The 15,406-nt window shown below is 34.2% G+C and overlaps 1 protein-coding gene across 3 annotated transcripts in view; it reads right to left on the bottom strand.

Moving 5' to 3' along the window:
* Positions 1-15,406, bottom strand: part of STXBP5 (syntaxin binding protein 5) — a 97,597-nt gene that overhangs the window by 37,414 nt on the left and 44,777 nt on the right. For all 3 annotated transcript variants that reach the window (XM_065731741.1, XM_065731750.1, XM_065731758.1), the window contains exons 7-12: positions 15,302-15,385; positions 10,092-10,215; positions 8,672-8,750; positions 2,696-2,850; positions 1,566-1,638; positions 113-260 (exon numbers count right to left, since the gene is read on the bottom strand). In XM_065731741.1, coding sequence (XP_065587813.1) covers positions 113-260; positions 1,566-1,638; positions 2,696-2,850; positions 8,672-8,750; positions 10,092-10,215; positions 15,302-15,385 — 663 coding nt within the window. The remainder of the gene's footprint in view (positions 1-112; positions 261-1,565; positions 1,639-2,695; positions 2,851-8,671; positions 8,751-10,091; positions 10,216-15,301; positions 15,386-15,406) is intronic.

Here is a 15,406-nt window from a genome sequence, read left to right as displayed (position 1 = left end):
AGACAGGATAACTTAATCAGGTGAAGCTTTGGTCATAGGACTGTGCTTATGCTATTCAGAGCAGTTGATTTTCCATATTTTCAAGCACATGTGCATGTACTAGATGTTGTACCTTCTTACTGTAACCTTGACGTTTCTGCCGAGCGCCAACTGAATAGAGAGCAGGTATGAGGTCAACAGGACAGTCAGCAAAATATTCACAACAGGTAACTGGAGACTCATGTATTGTCAAAGGATAGGGATTCTCAAATATAGGGTACCTTTAACAGATGAAAAGGGAAGATCATTAATCTAGGAAAAACAGTTTATTTATTTTAAATGCAGAATAAGTGAAACACTGAAGAACACACTCTTTCTGTACAGGAGACAGTAAAAGTAAATAAATCTAAGATTATGAATGAACGTATTAAGCAACTTTACTGCTCATCAAATACTCTGTCAAGATACTGTACATCTCTAAACAGAAGCAAAAGTTTTACTTTCTAGAATACGTTTAGAACACTTATTTCCCTTTAGTTTCCTATTTTAAAGACTTTGCTGTATCAATGGCCTGTGGAAGAATTTATGTTAACAAGTCCTAACTGTAATAACATGAAACTAAGAATTTACTTCTACTTTTCAGTCTATTCTTTGAACAGGATAAGTCTACTTTTCACTTTGTACTATGCTCTTCCTAGACAGGAATTTGTCCCACACATTTCATAATCTACTTGTAACTCCAACATCACTTTCTGAAAGTCACAGACAGCAACTTCTGGTTACCAATTAGAAACTGAAAAAAAAACAAAAAACAAAAAGCCCACATAGAATGACTTCAACTCCAACTGGGGAAAAAAAATGAGGAAAACAAGCCAGTAGAAATAAACAGTTATATGTATTTGTGCACAAAGGACATTTTCACTCTCCGGTGAAATGCATGCTATTTTTTTGTTCATTTGAGAGACAGTGGTCACAACTATTCAATTCCTTTAATAGAAAAATTAGCAACAATAGATGAAAAAAATCAAGCATACAAGCAATTTCATACTAAACTATGTTGCAAACTAAAACATTCTCCTAAACATAGATAGAAAATATGTTTGTTTTTAACAAGATATACTAAAATCATAAAACAGCACAGGACAAAAGGAAAAATTTCACAACATTTATCTATGTATTTTACTGCTTTCTTCAGGTGCAAAAATTCAGTGTCAGTCAAAATAACCCAACCAATTCAAAAACTGTTAACTATTATCCCTTTCCCAAAATTCAGTGCAGTATTTTGCCAGCTAAGCTACTCTCATTATGAACAGATTTTAAAATAAACTGTAATAATTAAAAAGCACAGCGATCTGTTAGTAATTTCTGATAATTACGTTTGGAAAACATTAGCACTCATTGTAGTATTCAGCTCATATGTTACTTGGAGAAAAACTGATCTAAAAAGATATTCTGCTTTACTGAATGACATTTATATTTTGTATTCAAAATTATAAGTCGACACAAGAGGCATTACGTTGGATTAAAAATTTGAAGATCAAAATACTGGGCAGAACACTTCAGACAAAAATACACAGAATTCTTACCCATTTTGAGCAAGGTCAATCAGCACTAAATCTTTTTCTAGTAGAACAACTACAGCATATGGCTCCTGAAAGTCTAAAAACAAGAAAAAAATGTAAGATATGGGTAAACATAGCACTTTGCATGCACAGTCTGAAGCATGTGATTGGTCCTTGCAGTTGATCAGTCCAAAGTAGAAAAGTGAACTAGATGACTAGTCTGTAAAGACATTTAAACACTCACTTCCCTGAACACTTCAAGTTAAGATTAGAAAAGTCATACTCCCCCTTTATCTAATTGTCCTCATCTCTCTTCCAGTTTGCTACAACCATTTGAACAACTCAAATGACAGGAAAAAGAACATGCAGAAGAAATTGTATAAGTACGACAAGAAGACAATTATCTAACAATATCATTTCTCCAACCTCAACTTGTTTTTCCTAATTCAGAGGGGTTTAGCAACAGTAGTAAAATTAACCACATACAGTAACGAAAGAAAGACAGATCACATAACATTAAAATAAGAAAATTAAAAGTTTACAAAGTTTGGCTTGCTATCTTTCAGAAAGACCTCAAATTCCGAGCTATGGAGTCCTAAATACTCCAGTGGAAGTTGACAGCCAATGACATAGGAATCAATCAGAAATAACAGCAGTAATGTGGGACAGTTACCTAATCTACGACAAAAAAACAATCTCCCATTTGCAGGAGAGAGATGACAAGTTAATGAAGAACATCATGCAAATATCAGAAGGAATAATACAGACTCTAAAGTTAGAAGTACTACACAAATGCTAACCAGGACTTAGCATTGACTGGAAAGGTCTGACATGCACTAATATTAATGAACACATCTGCTGCAGTAACTGCACCTTAAAATTATAACAGTATGTCTGCATATGCTTTAGTTTAAATAAAAGAAGACAAGTAACCAGCAATCAGTATTTATCTAGAAACAAAAGAGATTTTATTCTGAACTATTCTGATGTTGTGGAAAATAAAATAGATCTCAAATAATAGGGATGTCAAATGTTGCTTCTGCACTCTGATTCCCAGAGATAAAACAGAAAGGCAATAATAAGGAATGTTATGACGGGATAAAACTCCAGAGGAAAGAGATTGAACTACTCAGAATAATCTTTACAAGGCCTACCGTTAGGATACGGGGTTTCACAGAGAGTTAGAAAATCAACAATAGAATAATCCATTTCTAGTACAGCAGTACTTTTTCCATGCATAACCGTTAAACAGGGTCTTCTTCCTACGGTATCATATGACAAGCCTCCTGAGAGAATGATGAAAGGCTCCCTGGAACCAAACAGAGGTATACACCGTCAAACCAAAGTAATATGTAAATAAAGGAGATTGGTTAGTTTTTACAGCTGTATCGTAAAATTCAAAGAGCTATCATTAAGCAGAGATGCATTAAGAAAAATGCAACATCTGTCCAAGCAATAAGATGTTAGGGTATATTTGAAAATTTAAAAGGTTAGAGGACTACTACAATCCCAGACATATTTAAGACATCTCTTCCAGACTACTCATTAAAATCACCTTTACAACTGTTTGCCAAGATGAGTTTATTATTACTCTTATTTTATTCTGTTAAACCTTAGAACTGTTTGTCTTCTACTGAAACGCAGATTAGATTTACCAAGACACATTCATTCACAATACCTGTTATTCCAGTAGAATCAAAATTCCAAGAAGTTTACCTTTTTGTACAGAAGGACCATAAAGGTTGAAATGAAAATAATTTCACAAAAAAGCGCAAAATAATTTTGCATTCACAATAACATGGCTACTTTGGAGAAGCAAGCAGCTGGTTGGCAAACTTTAAGGGCCTTTTAAGAAGAATATGCCTATAACTTTCATCACACATTTACTCTAGACATTCTATCTATTTTTTTCCCATCACCACACACTAAACTGACAGAACTATTTCTGTGTCAAGCTATACTCCAACTGTACTTGACTGAGTAGAGAAAAGCAAAAAGACTACTAGTTTTGATAGAAGAGGTTATAAGCTTCCCTTTAAATTGTGATTTAAGGTATAAACAAACAATAGAAAACGTGTTCACATTTTCTCTAACATGCAATAATACAAAATTTATTAAATATAAAGAAAATATATTTATTAGATATTTCCTTCATTGCCTGTTTATAAAAAGGCCAACAACTATTTTAGTATTGTTTGTTTAAAATAGGGTATAAGACCTTTTAAAGATCAGGACTGTTTACAGGTATATAGATGCTTAAGAAATTTCACTTATTTATGGACTACTTCAATTCTAGGATATATTTCTGAAGGGAAAACCAGGCACTCAAAGAGTGTAATTCCTCACACCTACTTTCAAACCCACTTCGGGGGGCAGGAATCTTATCCCTTGTTTGTGTTTTGTCTTCAGTGGAAATAGCTTGTATGTCAGTAGCTGGAGATTATTTATAGGGAAAAAATACTATCCAGTGTTACTGAGAAAGTGAGCCACAGAGATGCATTATGTTTCTGTCTTTTCCCATAGCACCATATTTCCCAGACCAAATTGGTTTTCACTGGTGTTTCAAACAAGCTTGATTACTGTACACGAGGGGTTCTGTTTGTACACATGTACTCATGATTTAAGGGCCAGGCTAAAACAAGCACTGTGATTGTAGTACTGAAGGCAAAGCAGACTGGGACAGCTTTCATTTTCTCATTTTTTTGCCATGTGTCTGATCTTTTAGAAAGCATTTTGATAGAAGAGTTAACAGAATCAAAAATTTCTGAGGCTACGGAAGAGATCTCAAAGGAACGACTATAATGCTGACCATGGGTCCAGGGTTCAGGATCAGATCTCCAAAGGGAGCAAAAGAGTAAGGACAGTGCAAGCACTTTCCTTGAAACTTGAGCATTCATTCCACCTCAGATTTCCATATGGGAACTTCATACAGTTTTTTACAGTCATGCCCATGAAATAATTTCAAGAGTAGGATAAATTTTAATTAAACTCATATTTTCAGGGTGACAACAAAGAGATATCACTAGCTTGACATGCTTGCAGTGTCTTCTTTTGCTGCTATGATCCATTAAAGCTTTTCTTTTCTTCACAAAATGGTTTAATTGTATTTTATTTTTAAATAATGCCATCAGGACCATTTGCAGTAACTACTGGTTCTATGGATTCACCTTGACCATCTACCAAAATGAACATGATATATTTCAATTTCTAAGTTTCAAATATGAGTGATTATTACATGCCATTTTCTGCTAGTTTTATTTCTCAAGTTAATCAAGTTGCTTTTGGCAGGCTTACTAGACATTGCGCCACTATGCAAGCAAGGAGTGGAAGAGTTGAAAACAGATTACATGGTTTTTTCACAGATGAATCAAAAATTCAAGTTGACTTCAGTCTGCCAGAAAGACTAACAGGTTTGGATATGAACTTTACATATTTTCATGCAGCCCCAGATTTATAATAAACACAAGCAGTATGTCTTTTTATTAAATGCTTTAAGAGTAGTCCTTCAGTTGTGATACATATCAAAAGGCACCACAAATGCACACAATATGTAATAAAAATATGACTTAAAAGAAAATAATTCTATTTTACATAATAGATGAGATAGGTACATTTTACTTACCTAAAACTATAAGAAATATTTAACAAGATGGAAAATACCTAACATAACAGACAAGTCTACAATGAATGACTCTATAGCTAGAGGCTACTAATACAGATTCCTCTTTCAAAAATTTCCCCTTCAGGAGGAATGAAAGCAATCCCTTCACATTAATTTGCACATCAGTTAAATACGTAAAATTTATTGGGGGAAATCCTCCAAGACATTACTACATGGGGGGGGGGGAGGGGGGGGAACATTTCATAATAAATAAAATTCAAAACCAACCATCAAGACAACCAAGATCAGTGGCTCACAATCCTGAAGGAATGTTTCTGCTCAGTTTTAGAGTAAACTGTTAAACTTCACTCACTTTCAGCAATCAGTGTCAGTAATTTGGATGTGACAGAACAGAATATACAGAAGTCACGCTACTGGTAGCAGCTGGTTTACTTTTCCAACCACAGGTGAATGATCTTTCTTCAGATCTACTATTGTATGTATAGTTTGTCAAGAAGTTATGTTCCAGTACTAAAGGTGGTAAAGTCTTCAAGAATTCACATATCTTGGAAGTCTTAAAAGTAGCAGAGACAATAAATTAAGAATTTGTTCTGGGAAGTGTGTGTTCTTCAGCCAACAAGTTCATAACATGGAATCATACTATTCAAACTAAATTCCAACACTTTAATGTATCTGGATACCCTTTCATTATTCTTGTAACCTATGAATCCCAATTATATACATTTATCTTCCTTAAAGTTGCTGTCAGTCATGACAGCTGCATTAGCTATCAACAGAATGCCCACCATTTTTTTTGTTTTTAAATGGGAATACTTGCAAATTGTAATTCCTATTAACAGAATTTCAGTAGTGAAGAGTAAGATGGAGGATTTTTACCATAATTCTAATATCAAACAGAGCCAATATATCACGGAACTGAATCTGGGGATGGAAAGTTAGCATAAGCAAAATTAAGTGGTTTGCTGGATACGCTTTAGACAAAAGAACACAAAACCATCTCAGCAAACTAGATAGTAACCTACCTTAGGAACCACCACTACAAAAATCAGAATATTTTGATAATAATATAATAATTGGTTGTAAAATGATGATATTGTATTCAGCAATTGCTGAATATTTGCCAGTTCATTCAAAGCATACACCAAGAACTTGACTTTTTAACTCCTATCCCAGGTACAGAAGGAATCTTAATAGTAACCTTTCAACAGATTCAGTAAAGCTATAAACATACTATTGTTGCAGGGTAAGCATAACCTAGGTTTTGGAGATTACAGGCAGCATCTCCAGTGAAGTGGGAGAAGAGGCCCCTCAGCATGCCCTTCTGTCTTTGTCTGCTTCAGTTTCATGTTATTGAGAGTATAGTGGGGGGAAATGTTAGAGAAGGTATCAACAACAGATGCAATAGAAAGAATAATAACTACAACTTCTAGTACAGGCTGTAAATCAGTTGCTCCTTCCTTCTGTGTGGTTCTGGACACTTTTTCTCAAAAAAAAAAAAAATTGTTTATTAGAATTGAAAGTGATAAAGAAAACAATTACAAGGAACGTGACATGAATTGTTTTTTACATGTAGGGACAGTGAAACAAAACCAGATCCTAGATCACTTTGGATAAGGGAGGAGCAGGTAAGAATGGATGGCAGAATGATGTTTCATGTAGAGCACAGATGAAGTGAATATGGACTATCTGCTATGTTTCACAATAAAAAATTGCAATAGTTTCACTACTCATTAAAGTTATTCATTAAACTCTTACTAAACCTGTATTTTTTTTTTTTTCTGAAGAACAGTTAGAGCAGACTGCTATAGAATTATTTTCTTTCAGTACCTAGACAAGCTAAGATGTGTGTCCTGGACAAGAACTATATGGTTATTTTCTGCAGTACAGAATTAAAGCCATGAGCAGCAGATGACAAAGCTTTAGCAAAGTTACCACTGTGCCATGTTTTCACCTAACCTATATCCATTGGTAAGGAGAAAAACTATAAAAAAAGTAAGTATTGGAAGGTAGTAAACCAAGCTTTAAAATTCTCATAATAAGATTACAGCTGGAACTGAAAAATCAAAGTGCGAACTCTACACGTAACAGTAATTGAAAAGGTATTTCTAGTGTACTGCTTCCTCATCACAGGGAAAATGCTGTTATTCTTTACGTATTTTGACTGAAGTTCTAGAATAACACCACAACAAACATGGCATTATAGATTTACAAGCACACTGAAGACAGAAAAGAATATGAAAGAGAAATGAAATTGAAATTCATCCAAACTGAATGTTTTAATGCACCCTGGAAGATCAGAGGAGTAGCAGAAAAAAAATCCACACTAGGAAAACGTGGTCTTGCTAGACAGGCACATTACCTCAGAAACTGTTCTAGAGTAAGTACCTGTTTAAAACTGTTTGGAAAGTAACCAGATTTGTGACTGGTTACAATTACAATTTCGGCAGTTGAGACTGCTTTAGGTTACTCATATCATCACTTAAAATCAACCTTTGACCATTCAGTTGAGAAAAATATGCAGACAGATGTAGATAACTGCTAGCAAAATACAACTTTTCAACAGCTCATGGATATTCAGACGTCTAAGCAGAAGCCTTAAATTTCTATTTACCTCACTTTTAGCAAACAAAATAGTTTCAGTGGTTCAGTGCAATCTGTATAGGTATAGTGAAATATATTTGAAATCAGTATTACATTAGTAAAAGATGTTCTATAGATTTGAATGCCTGGAAAGCAAACAAAATAATATATAAACCTTCAAAATTAAAGAAAAAAAATGTAGTCAACATTTGTAACTAGCTAGGCAGTTTTCTGTATACATTTTATCTTTATATTGCACCTTTTACTCAATCGTTTTAAAGCACTTTAGAACCATAAAGAAAAGAAATCCTATGCAGTTCATGAAATCCTTCAAACCTAATTGCAGTCTTGGTAACAAAAACATGCTACTCAAGACGCTGTAAATTCCATTTGAGCCTCATGTTGCAATTACTGCTTTGTTACTTTTTCAATGTGCATAATTAGGCACAATTCACTGCATAAATTACTGTACTCTCTCAGAACACTTCCATCAGTAGCATTTTAGGTGAACACGGGGAAGAACATGTATTCAGAATTCAGAGCATCTGCAACAAGCCACTGTTTTTCCAAAGTTCAGCTTTTCAGGTCTCAGCATTTCAGTGTGTTCTGTGCTTTGTCAGGCTTTTTTTCTTTAACAAATACATGTTCTCAGAAGACCAAGCAAAAATATCTAGGAGTTACTTCTAATAACACAGAAGAAACATGTAAACAGTGAATTAGTGGTATCTTCACCTAAGATTTATGTAATCTGTTCGCATTTGTTTTTACAGTTTATTCGGCACTATCTGATTTATCAGAACAATTTCAGCTATTTTTAACCATAGCTCAGTGTCACCAGGACACATATCCCAACAGCTGGTAAACAAAGGACATTCTTAGAGAGAATTTATTTTATGTATGTTAGCTTCAAATACAAAACAAGTCTTACCCAGCTCTAGTTGTTTTATATTCCACCTTAAGAATAGGTTTGCAGGGTTCGGGCTTTTTTCCATCCTTCAGCTGCTTTCCTAAAGAGAATTTTTTTCTTATATCAATCTTACCGCTCCAAATTATGATGACAGATTACAAAATTCACTCTGCAACTTACAGTGCAGAACACTCATACAAACATATATTCAACACCTGACGGTTACAAACTATGCCTTGAAATCCATAAAAACTGTCAGGAAATCAACCTAGAAAATTCATATAAAATATTAATATTGCTTTTGAGTGTTGTGAAATACTAGTTTTCAAAAATATAATCCTCCTAGTAATTTTATAGCAATTTAAAGTAGCACTGAGTGATATAAAAAAATGTCATAATTATTGTTTTGCAATTAAAACTGCTCAAGTTAGAAGTAACTCAAAGTTTATTATGAGCATTACCCTTAAGAGCTAAGACTTGAGTTTGGAAATAAAGAGTTTCTTTATGTACTTCACATTATTTGCAACTAAAGCTATAGGTTTAATTCCTACTATCTCAATGGAAAATCTTAAGTATGGTATAAATATACATGTTCTATCTGCACATTGATAAAAGTTGATGCAGCTGTAAAATTCTGGAGAAAATTTGATTTGCAGCCCAATGCCAAAATAATACAAGACCACAAGGAAACTAAAAGCTAAAGCTTCTTTCATCTACTTTGACCCACAAGCACTGTAGTACGCAGGGACTTGCTGGAGTCTCAGACAAATAAACCAGGATGAACCTCACAACAACTAACCTCGAAGATGATCCTCATCATTACATTCACGCTTTTGAGTCTGAGATAAATAAGTTGATAAAACATGACTTAAACATGTACAACAGGCAGTCCTTGCATTTGTATACAACTTCTTTAAAGAGCAGAAGCAAACTTCACAGAACGTGTAATATTAACTTCCTAGACTAAAATTAATGCAGAATTATCTGAGTGAATAAATTACCAGATGCCAATCTTATTATTTTATAAATCCTCCAAAGAATTTCTGTGTTTATCTATATATTTATACATGAAACAGATGTTTGCTTATTTTAACAATTCCATACTTTGAACGACATCTGGGATTGCAATGTCAAGCCAAAAATAAACCATTTCATATTTTGGAGAGCTAACTTTAAGATCAATATCATTGTATAAAAACAAAGATCAGAGATTTAGATATCCTTGCATTAATTCGAACTCTTATTTCAATAAAACTACGTTTTGTGTGTTGTGTTTTTTTTTCCCATATGAAATCTATCAGAACTTCATGTGACAAAAATTTACTATCACTGCAAAAGTAGACTTTTAATACATGGCTTTATAAAATGTTTCCATGAAAGTTAAGATTTCACCGTGTCTTAAGAGCTGTCAAGCAGAGTGTGCAAACATTTTCAATCTTACCATGTGGAGTGATTGTCTGGAATGGTTTGGTGGGAGATTTTACATTCCATATGGTCAAGGTACCATCTGAGTGACTACAAATAAACTGTTTTCCTTCATGATGCCAAGCCACAGAATGGATAGCCTATGCAAGAAAAAAGATAAAAAACAGAAGAGTAGTAGACTAGTTTCTTAGTATTATTTTTCTCTTAATCCTTCCTGATGACATTACACAGAAGAAAATTATAGAAAATACTAATCAAATCATATTGCTCCTAGTATATCCTAATTCATCCACAGTAAGATTTCAGTGCTGAAGTAACTCTTCTAGATTCATTTTATCCATCAGATTTGCTGCTTTCACTGTACTGACATGTCTAAGTATTGGGCGAAATATCTTGCCCATGTAAGCCCATGTAAAAGATCATCTTGATGAGATTATTAACTGAAAGATTTTCATTTATAAAAATAACTTATAAAACAAAATATTACAAACTATTAGCTTCAGCAAGCATTGTGATATACCAATTTTGATGAAGCTCCTAGTAAATCTTAGCACAAATACAGAAATGTCTTTATGTACATAAAATTAAGAAGGGAACATGCCACATAAAATCTTACTGCAGGATAACCTGATTAAGTGAATCTAGTATATTCCTTTAGGTGAGAGAAAAGTTAACAATAACACTGAGTTCAGATAAAGAGATTAACTAGCAAGATTAAATGACTGCTGCCATTTCTGCTTCCAACATCTGTGCTAGTAGATGAAGATGCTATGAAATCATATAGAGATACTAAAGGGAATTTCACTTGTAGTATGAAAATATCAATGAACAATGAAAATCTCTAGTATTTCTCTATTACTCAAATGGCACAGAAAGAAGTATTACCTGCTAGAAACATGGAATTTTGACCCTGCTGAGAAAGTAGATTTGCTTAATACTTACGGTGGAGACAACACTTAAAGTAAACAGAAAGCAGGAGCTGAATAGGTGAATGCTAATGAGCTGGAGAATACCACCTTTTGGGTGCATACCCTCAGCAGAGATTTTGTCTGTAACAGGCGTTAGATTCACTCAATTTCCTATGTACATATGGATTTCCACTGCAAGGAATCCTACCAACCAACAGAAGTGTGGGCAGTAAATTACTTAGTGAAGAGCAAATCACAGAAGACAGATGTAAGATAGTTTCCCCTGAAGTGATTATACATAGATTAGATCATCACATTTAATGATGTTATACAGAAGAACAAGATAGCTTTCAGCAGCGTGACTGGGAGAATCCAAAGACTCAATGAAAGACAAAAATGACTCCATTATATGAGCATGGAGTCTTCAATAAAAACTGATTCAACTGAAAATGGTAATAGATCTAGATAGCTGCAGATTAAGTCTAGCATTTCTTACTCAAATATAATCTTATGCCCTGCATGGGTGCAATCACTGTGGAAGGAAGATGCTGTATATGAATATCATTTCTACACATATGTAGCTTTGAAACTTATACATCTTACACTGATTCACTTAGAGACAAAGTCTTATTTACTCTGTCTGTGAGGCAAGAATTTAATGAGCAAATAAAAACAGGAATTATAAAGAAATATAATGTAATCTTGAAAAAAATACATTCTACTTCACCAGCAGAGTAACAAAGTTAGGGATTAACAAGTTTGAAATGATGAAGTATCTAAAGTAAGACAGCACTTGAAAAATCACTCTTTACTAAAAAGTTGCACAATATAATAAATAAGAAATTTGGAGTCAACCATCACAGTGTAAACCATTTGTGCATTAATAGATCTAAGAACCAATAGCGAGGAAATCTGTAGAAAAGGAAGGATAATTGACAAAAACCTTCCTGAGAAAGGGTCAAGAGAAAGAAATCTAAACAGTCTATTATTATGGAAGTGGCTTTAGTGTTCATGAACATAAGGAGACCTAATAAACTGAGCACAATGAAGAAATAACTGATCACAATTTCTTCAAGGAAGCTGGTAAGATGGAAAGAATTCTGAAAATGAAAAATGGTACCCTGGTTTTAAGACTTCATTGATTAATTTTTAAGAACATCTGGTTAAATCTAATGATTCAGTTCAATATTATTTAACACATAATAGATGTTTTATGTCCATTTAAAATAATTAAAATTTAATAATTAATAATTAAAAAAGACATAATGACTGCATAAACATGCTTTGGATTCCAACAAGTCACATTTCAAGGTTGTGCTCCCCTCATCCATTTTTAATTTTATTTTTTTAAATCCAATGGGCTACTTCAACATGTTTTTATTGCTGCAGAACTAATCTCTTACAGTCAGTCACGCACAAGAAGATTGAACCTAAAAACAGTAATCAGTAATACACTCGTTAATGCCATCAAAGATTAATTTATATCAGAACAAACAAAAAACTTGAAGAACTGACTTATTAATAACTAAAACAAGTTGTTTTAAAGGTTCCAATTCATTATTTATTTATTTTTGTTATTGCAAACCAACTTACATTTGAAAAGTTTGTTTTACTTATTTCATGACTGTAAATATATAAAGGAAAATGCTTGCAGGATGAACTATATTTCATAAGATAAGAAAGTACTTTAAAGTATCCCCAATGTTTGGACATAAAAGGCTTCAAAATGATGCAAAAATAATTCAGTCTTTTTTTTTGTTTTCCAATAAGTCTGTCTAAGAGAATAAAAACACGTTTGCTGGAAAGATTAGCAGAAAACTTTCATGAGACAAGTTCCTATAAAGCTGCAGTTCTATCACATCACATCCACTGGTTTCTGAGAATAACGTTACATTCATGCACTCTTATGAATTCTGAAGAGTTGTCTTTATATCTGATTGCTCCTACAATTAAAAGTATATCCATCTGATAGTTTAGGATTCCAACTGTGATAAAAAAGATCACAAATTCTAACTGAATTCCCCACTGTAAACTGGAATATTGTGCAGGGGAGAATACTTCGACTACTAGCACTAATATTAATCATTGCTTAAAGCTGCCTACTCCAACCAAGGTTAAGCAGAAATATGGTTAAAATAGTTTTATGCAATGGTGGTATTGTCATCCACCCTTTAAACATTCCTGTCCTTGGGATGAATTTTTGCTGTATTTTTGCTGCAGTTATCAGTGCAGAGCAATGCGTAGGCATGCATGCTCAGACCAGAAAACATGGATAGCATTTCACTGACCTAGCTTTTGGGCAACAGATCAATCTGCCATATGACAATACTAGAATTTGCTTCAAGGGAGCTTATTTTATTGCCAGAAAATTCTGTATAGAGCCAAGCAAAAAGTTTAAAAAGCTGTAATAAGATTCAGGTTTTTTTCCCCAAGGAAGTTGCACAGATGATTTCCTACAAACCTCTGATCATGCCGGAAGGTTGATCACATCATTTGTGATTAGAGGAAGGTAGTCAAAGGATAGCATTTGGACGCCTGGACACTTGTGAAATTTTGAGTCAAGTTGTATAAATTATAGTGGCAGACTGCACTGACTCCAACTTGTATTTGAAGAATAATTTCAGTTAAAAAAGTGAAGAGTAGAGGAAAGCAATTCAATAGCAGAGTTTTTAACTAGTCTTTACAACACATTTGTGCTTGACCATTCTGTCTGTGCCATCAGATGGAGCCTAGGCACCAATTAACAGCCAGTAGCACTCAAAACATAGCAATGCTATGAAGCTCACACACTCCTGTAAAACACTGCGCAGCCTGTAGCTGTGCTGCAGCACCAACCTCTGCTTGCGTCGATTCTGTAACACCCAGCAACAACAAAGATCAAATCCTAGATAGAGCACTGGGATTTTTAAGCAGGTGTAGACTTATGCTTCACCTCCTCAGCAACGGGTGACTGAATTTAATTAGAACTACCCAATTAGCTAGTATTATCAGAAGCATATCTATTTTCAATAGGTTAAAGACAGAAAATATTTTCCCCATGCTAATGTGCAAGCCTTATTGACCGATCATGTTCCCACTGTGACATACTTCAGCAGTCTACTTTGCAGCTCACTCATTAAGAAGGGAGACTTCTTGCAAGACAGCATTTCTTGTGTATGAAGAGGCCATGCAATAGGAGATTTCAATATGCCAAGCCTGAACAAAACTGCTCTTGCTTTCCTGGTTGCCAGTTCCATATTCAAAATAACTCTTATCAAGAAGCAATGATGCACAGATATTAAACTAGAAACTGTGAAAACTGTATCAAATCCAACTTCCAAAAAGAGTCATCATTTTATCTTCCCTCTTACAAGATTAGATTTAAATAATTTGCCCACTGAAGAAAGCATTTGTCACATAACATTGAATGGATGAGAACCAACTGCACACATTAATTCCTTGTTCAAAGAAAGTACTTTTCTTAAAGGGCAATCTGAACTTACAGAAAGGCCAAACTTCAACTTTTCAGAAAAACTACAAGGGACGGTGAATTATTATCAACTTGTTATTATTTTTATTTTAATTAAGGCAATCATACTTTATGTTAATTCTCACTAATGAGAACTCATTAAGCAAAGGATCTGAACTTGGGTACTTTATTACCTCTTTGGCAGAGAAAACAAACAAATTGAATAACCAAATGTCTTTACTTAGCCATTCTCAAGTCAGAATCACAGACCGGTTTGTGGTAGGAAGGGACATTAAAAACAATCCAATTCCAACCTCCTGCTGTGGGCAGGGTTGACACTCACTAGCTCAGGCTGCCCAGGCCCCCATCCATCCTGGCCTTGATGGCCTCCAAGGATGGAGCAATCACAGCTTTTCTGAGCAGCTTTTGTCAGTGCCTCACCACCCAAACAGTAAAAGAAATTCAGTGGTCTCTTTTCACTCCATTTTTCAGAATATGAGAAGCTCCAAATTACAATAATCGCTGAGCCATTTTATTTCAGCTGAAGATTCAGACACTTAGCATAGGTGAAAGTCACACTTCTTTAACAAAAAAAAAAAAAAAGCAAAAAACAAAAGAGCTGAAAGACTCACCCCCTTAGAAATTGGCAGAGAAAGGTAATCGATACCACTATTCATTGCAACAAACTTCAGTTAGCAAACACTTCTTCATACAAACCCTGTGTCCCTTTTAGATAAAGCTTCAAATATTCACCATTTCAGAGAGACCCACTTATTAATTCACTGGCAACAGAAGAACTGAATAAAGCTGTTATCCCTAGAACTGTAAACGATGTCCTCAAAATATGCAAAGCAGATAAAAAAAAATTACCTCATCATGTGTGTATCTGTAATCGGCCTTCTTTGACTTCAGATCCCATAATACCACTGTTCCAGACTCAAAGCCAATCAGAAGCTGCAATAACAAGCAAAAATA

The sequence above is a fragment of the Cyrtonyx montezumae genome, unplaced genomic scaffold (assembly GCF_038088225.1).
Source record: "Cyrtonyx montezumae isolate F1298 unplaced genomic scaffold, pur_monq_1.0 scaffold_0, whole genome shotgun sequence".
NCBI lineage: Eukaryota > Metazoa > Chordata > Aves > Galliformes > Odontophoridae > Cyrtonyx > Cyrtonyx montezumae.
Note: the sequence above shows the minus strand (reverse complement) of the source record. Positions and strands in the feature narration are given on the sequence as shown.